Source organism: Octodon degus, unplaced genomic scaffold, assembly GCF_000260255.1.
Source record: "Octodon degus isolate 3935 unplaced genomic scaffold, OctDeg1.0 scaffold00235, whole genome shotgun sequence".
Classification (NCBI taxonomy): domain Eukaryota; kingdom Metazoa; phylum Chordata; class Mammalia; order Rodentia; family Octodontidae; genus Octodon; species Octodon degus.
In genome coordinates, this window is record NW_004524811.1 from 2,477,566 (window position 1) to 2,484,487 (window position 6,922).

Genomic DNA, 6,922 nt, shown 5'->3' on the forward strand with positions numbered 1-6,922 from the left:
GAGTTCTTCATAAGCAGATGAGAAAACATAGCCCATGGAAAGCTCGTGGAGTATCATTACACTGGTGAGTCATTGACCTTTATTGGAAGAAATAGGTTTGCTGCTACTTGATGAAAGAATAGAAAATATTGAAAATGTACTTACTGGTCCCTATTGCTGCTATTGTTAATGTTGAAAAGTGCCAGGGCACCAGGTAGGTATTGCTCCCTGGGAATAAAAAATATACAATGAAATTATAAAGCTCACCATCTGTATATTGTCCATGTCACGCAAATGGTTTTAAACAATTTTTAAAAAATTTTCTACTCACTTCACTACAAAAGATTGCCTAGATGATTATGAAACCACAGACCTCCATGAAGTATGACTTGTTGAATACCAGTGCTCTGAACCACAGTGATTAATAAATGCCTATTGGTCAAGGTTCACACCAAGAGTAAGCATCGTGCTTGGTCTTGAGTAAATCAAGTTGGATGCCACTAACTCCCAATAAAACCTAACACTGTCAGGAAAAAAAAGAAGCAGAGAAGGAAAGAATAGAAAGAGGAGGAAAGAAATAAAAACCATGGGAAATCTGAAAGCAGTCAGTGAAAAGAAGAGAAAGAGAGAGATAGAGCCAATAAAAAGTAAATCTGTAAATTCCACAGAATAGGAACCCTGGTCCACACCTCAGAATCCCATACTAGAACATGACTGCTCTACTGCCTACTAAGGATGTTAGCTTTTCTTTTCTAGCTACTCACTCCCCTCCACTGTTCTGTTTTCTGGAAGTAGGGTCATATGGGATAGAACAATTTAGAGAATGACAGCCAAACCTCACACACAGTTGTTTCAAGACCCTGAAAGAGGGATTACAGAAAAAGCAGGAAATCAGAAAACATCGGAGCATGAAACTTCTTAAAATCCAGACATGAACCTCATGCAAGTAATCAAGCATGTTTGTGACTAGCTCCATGGCCATCAAGTACGGCCAGGCAGTGAGAAATTTTCAAGCTAGGAAGCTAAGGACTCAAGACGTTCTACAGTCTCTGGGTGGCAGGGATGTTCACCAAGCCCATTCTGTGGAAGAAATATAAGACCTTTCCTCCCAATAATAGTTTCAAAACACATTCCAAGGGCTAGATCTCACTGCTCACCTCTGTGATGGTCCTCCCCTTCTGTGTGAGTTGTTTCTAAAGGAAGCCCTTACATGAGAATTCTCATTCTCCGAGTCTTCAGACATAGAGGCACTGCTGTCATTGTCAGAAAAGGAGCTGCATTCAATAGGAAGCAAAAATGAATTTGATTTTTTTTTATATATATTTTAGGCAAGGGTCTACAGGGTGTTCAGGGTCTCACTACTTGATCAGACTCATAGTGATCTGCCTGTTTACAGCCTTCCTAGAGCTGGGATTACAGGTGTGTGCCACAGCGCCCAGTCTCAATTGCCATCTCAGCGTGTGGGGGTGGGGGTGGGGGGAGGTACTGTGGGCTTGGGGATCCATCCCAGGCCTCTGCACCTATTTGGCCGGCCCTAATTAATGTTTTAACCTTAGTGGAGCTACAACATTTCTCATTAAAGGGGAATGCTTGCCTCATCTCTTTCCTTTCCTCTCAAATTAACACATAACATTTTTCTCCTTTGCTGTGGTAGAGACTGAACTAAAGACTTTGCATATGCTAGGCGATCTCTGTATCATGGAATTATGTCTCCAGATTCATATACATTTTTTAATTAGAAAGAGGAAAGAATGACCCAGGTTATGTAACAGTCTATCGATCATATGCACAATACAGTAAAATGTATTTTAAATTAACTAAGTAATTATTTTCTAGATAGTCTACATTCCCACTGTTTAATACTTTGGGAGATGTTATAATTTTTCAAATAAAAATTGCAATATTTGGGTTTCCTGTTATATTACACAGCTGGATGAACTCTCATTCCCTAACATTTCCTTCCACTAAAAGTAATTCCATGCCTGCAAGCAGGTGCAGGGGTCTGGGTTGGATTCCCAGGCCTGCTTGTCAGCTCTGCCCCCGGGGCGCCCTGAGAGGGCGATTGAGACTGGTTGTGGTGGCACGCGCCTATAATCCCAGCATTTGGGAAGCTGTAAACAGGAGAATCACTGAGTCTGATCTAGTAGTGAGACCCTGAACATCCTGTAGACCCTTCCCTAAAATACAGAAAAAAGTAAAATTTTTTAAAAAAGAAAGTAATTCCAAGCACATGACCACACCTTTGGTATTAATTTATAGGGTAAGCATTTATACCTTTAAATCTTGTTATAAGCATTTCATACTCTATATATTTTTCAGATAGATAGATAGATAGATAGATAGATAGATAGATAGATAGATAGATGATCGATTTGAAATGTCCCATGAGGAAAGTCTCTATCTATAACTAAAGAAGTATTTGGCATAGGTGCTTTCAAAAAATAAGACCACAATAATAATTTTTGTTAGACAAATTACCCTGCTTCAAAGTATAAATAAATTCAATAAATATAAAGTTCAAAGTTACAAATTATAGTTAAATTGAAATTAAATCTAACTAGATGAAAGAATTGTATCTAGTATTTAAAATGCATGAGAAAATACATAGAGTTACCTGCATGCTCCATTTTCCATCCTTCTTATTTCCTTTACAATATCTGGTGCAACCACATTGGGAATATGTATGAAGGAGTGTCGTGTATTGATAACACTTGTCTTCATGGTTAGTTTAGTATCTGAGGAGAGTAAAATCTTACTAATGAGAAAACTATTGTTGTATATTCCTACATATAGCCAAAAGTTTCACTTTATCACTTCTCTAGGGCTGTAATAATATTCATTTCCAGTTTTACATAGCTATCATTCTTTAAAAATATACAAATATGGTCTATCCCTTAATTTACACTGATGAGATGTAAGTATATTTTCATTCAAAAGTATACCAGAGGCATGGAGTTTGTTTGTTTTTATCCCACATTTGAAACATACTGGAAGTATAGATATAGAATAAAACTCTCGGGTTGCCAACATAGTAACACCAAACAGGTATCAGTATCAAGTAGCTCTATAAAATATCAAACTGTGTGTCATCAGCTGTTAATTCCTACAGTCATTCAAGGAAAGGGAGGCAGTTCATCAGGTCCCTTAAATTTTAGTGATGATACAATCCAACTCATATGTTGCAAAAACATTTCCTAAACTATAACAGAGTATGCCATTTCCTGAGAGCAGTTAGAGCAGGCAGGACCAAATCTTAATTCATTTTCTGCATGCTGCTTGCACGTGACATTTTCAAGTCATTGCTGTCTATTACATTGCCTTCACCCAAATCAGCTTCCCTCATGGGTAATCTCTGTCCATGCTCCGCGTAAAGGACCTTCTCTCTCATCTGATGCACCCACCCTGAGAATGCCAGTAATAAGGAGGTTGCTGTCCTAATGGTCCTGGCCGTAAACTAATTTTTAAATTACATATGTATGTATGTACGTATTTGGTACAGGGTCTCACTACAGGGACTCATAGTGATCCTCCTTTCTCAGTCTCCCCAATGCTGAGATTACAGGCATGCGCCAGTAATCAGTGGCCGGCACAGCGTGCAGTACCAGGAATCGAACCCAGGTCCTCGTGCTTTCCAGGCAGGTGCTTAGACTGTGGAGCTATCTGCCCAGCCCTGATCTTGACTATAAAGTACAGAATGTTCTTTCTTTAGTTCCCTGCTTCCCTTGATCAGCTGGCTCTGGAGAGTGATTCCTATTGTTAAAAGAGCTGAAACTCAAAGGAATAAACATCTCCACAAAAATTTGCACATATGAGCTGCTATGGTTTGTGTCTAGGTGTTCCCCCAAAGCCTCATGCAGTCTTGGGGCAGCTTCTGGAGTTTGTGATTGATTATTGTGGGTGTGGATGCTGCACCTGCCCTGGGGCAGGGAATTTGCATTATAATGTAAGGAGGGAAGAGAAGCTACCTGCTGGAGCTGCTGCTACTTCTCCCTGGCGCTCTTGCTCTTTGTTTCCACCATGAAAGGTTGCTTTCTGCTTGTGCTGCTCTGCCTTGGACCCAGTTGAGTATGGACTGAAACCTCCAGTAACATGAGCTAAATAAACCTTTCCTTCCTTCATTTTGGGTGTCAGGTATTTGTCCCAGCAATGAGAGAAGAGTAACTAAGACATGAGCCATGCCTTAAGTTGCCTGGAAAGTCTGGGGAAGACTTTTTCAAGTGGTAAGGCTGGAGGTCCTAGAAGTATTGATCAGGTAGGAACCAGAAGTAAGTCTAATCATGAGTGTGCAAGCTTATTTGGAACCAACGACTCCAGGGGCCCAGAGACCTTTAGCATATACAATCATCATACTCATTCAAACAGAGCCACTGTGTAAAGGTACCCTTGAGGCAGCTAGATCAGTTACCTATCCGTCAATGGCGGCTGTTTCTGATAGGCAGCCATCCAAAAACTGCAATCATTATTAAGTAGTTTTCAATTATAATCACCATTAAGTACTTGGAGTATTATTCTTGCCTAATTTTATCACTTAACAGTGCTATGTCTATGTCTCAGTTCCTCAGTTAGTTTATGAGTTCTAATCCAGGACAATTTCTTAAAAGTTCTTTTTTATCTTTCATATTTCTAGTATTTATGATGCTGCACAATTAGTACCTGCTAAATAGGTAGCTCATTGGTTACTAGGCCAGTCTATTGATGACATGCTTCAATTACTTTTCCCTATGTTAAATTCCTTGCACCATTGCCTTCACATTTGGGCTATAATCTTCTCAAAGGCAGAGATCTCTGTCACCATAACAATGTTTCACAAAACCAATATCAAGCCAAATGGTAGACTATTTTCACCAAGGAGTTAGAAGGCAACTTTTATTATACTAGTGGGCTGAGGAAACCAGAGGTTCAAATCACCAGCCCAAAGTCAGGTTTTAGTAAGTTTAAATATGGTTTGCATGTGGAAAGTACAAGGCTGATAGCAGATTATTACATGATTGATTACATGAATTAAGTCATATGCTGTCAAGCAGGTTTGTTTCAAGCTGGTTTTCTTAAAAGGAACTCTTTATCCTCAGGTAGGAACATTCTGGAGCAGGGGCTGTGAGCAGAGCGAGTAGAGTTAAATGGGTCCTTGACTGGGCCAGTCTGTCCCAGACATGAAGTCCTTTAAGCACGTTGGAAACAATATGTATTTTTCTAAGTAATAAAAATACAGGAAGGACCATTTTGTATCTATATAAGCAGAATAGTTAGGATAGATGTACAGCTACTTTTGGTTAATTTATTGAGAAGAAAGATTTGTACTAATAGTGTTTGGACAGGATATTCAGTCTGCATCTTGTACTATGGATAACTGCTAAGAAGATAACAATGTACAATGTATTAATTATTGAAACTATCCTATTAATCAGTTTTGAAACTGTCTCATTGATATTTGTTTCTCAATAAAATTTAAAAAAAAATACAAGCTGAACACAGCCTAGCTGGCCCGGCGCATTATCAAAGAGAACTGGTAAGGCTAGCTAAATTTGGTAAGCTAGCTGCATGACAAGCTGCAGGAGCCTGTGGTCACAGGGCTCTAATTGATTTCTAACAAAGCACACCAGAGGCAGGGCCTGCACAGCACACCAAGGATCAAACCTGGGTTGCTGTGCCTGCCTAAGCAAGCACTTTAGTCTGCTGAGCTATCTGGCTGATCCCTTGCATTTCTCAAATGAACATTTTTTTCATATATTTATTTGCCATTTCTATTTCTCATCTGAGAAGCGTATGTTCATCTCATATGCCCATTTTTTGGATTGGGTCTTTCAATTTTGGGGATCTGATTTTTTTTAATTCTTTTTGGGTACTTCAGTCAATCAAGTGTACTTGTATATTTGTATAAGATTGTTAAGAAGGAAGTGAGTTAAAGACAAGGGCTCCAACTCTGCTGTGACTCATGCATGAAAAGGTACGGTGTCATTGGGTTTTCTTTGGTAGGAAACTCTAGTCACAAGTATTCTAAGCACTGCAGGCGAGACATCCAGCTTATTCTTAAAAGGACCTAGCAGGAGTAAAGTGGATCTTGAGCCCAGTTGTAGTGCAGGTGACTTCCTGAGCCCTGGTGCACAGTTACAGTGAGGTCATCTGAAATAAATAGCTCCTTCAAGCTTTCTTGCTGCCCACTTTCCAGATAGTGAGAAAGAAAATCTGCACACCACTTCTGGAATGCTGTTCTAGGGTTCACTCTAGAGAGCCTTCCAACGGATATCACCTCTTTATTCTCCAAATTAAAGTTCCTTCTATTTAAAATAGATAATATGCTATTCTTACTTTACAAATATACAAATTCTTTCCCTGATTCTCAGTACATGGAGTTCTGTGTTGTAATTCTAGTGAGAGTAAAGAAGGAGACAGAAAGCATAAGGAGGAAAATGTGAAGGGGGTAAGAAAAATGAAAGAGAATGCAGTAGAGGTAAAAGAAAGACAGAGTTCATTGCCAAAATACTTTTTTTGTTTGAAGAAACTACAGCATGAATATTGTTGCTCAAATCAAATATTCTGTTAGCATTTGAAAATTTGCATCATAATAGTTACCAAAAATTATTGTAGATTTTTATAGTATCCTATTCTTTTAAGACAATGAGAATATTGTCCCTAAATATATTCATGGATCTCCTATTGAAGGAGCAAAATAGCACTGCCTTGTGTGTTCCAGGTTCATTAGCACTAGAGGAATTGTGAAGGCTGCTTTAGCAATGATACCAAAATATTCTTCTGATGTTTTAGGGATTTCCACCCTCAGATAAAGAATTGATTTCACTGAATTTATGAGTGCTGAGGTTTTAAAAAACTTAGGAACTTGGATCAGCTTTGGCCATTTCTCTATACTGTAACCATATATTGAACAGATGTGTGTGGTTTCTACTTAAGGAACTCATTCTTAACATGACTTGACTCCTGTTTTCTC

General features: G+C 38.9%; 1 protein-coding gene across 1 annotated transcript in view; it reads right to left on the reverse strand.

Moving 5' to 3' along the window:
• Cnga1 (cyclic nucleotide gated channel alpha 1) overlaps positions 1-2,710 on the reverse strand; it is a 16,893-nt gene extending 14,183 nt beyond the window's left edge. The window contains exons 1-3 of the mRNA XM_004645664.3: positions 2,594-2,710; positions 1,137-1,253; positions 145-207 (exon numbers count right to left, since the gene is read on the reverse strand). Of these exons, the coding sequence (XP_004645721.1) occupies positions 145-207; positions 1,137-1,253; positions 2,594-2,700 (287 nt within the window). The 5' untranslated portion in view covers positions 2,701-2,710. The remainder of the gene's footprint in view (positions 1-144; positions 208-1,136; positions 1,254-2,593) is intronic.
• Between the last annotated feature and the right edge of the window lie 4,212 nt (positions 2,711-6,922).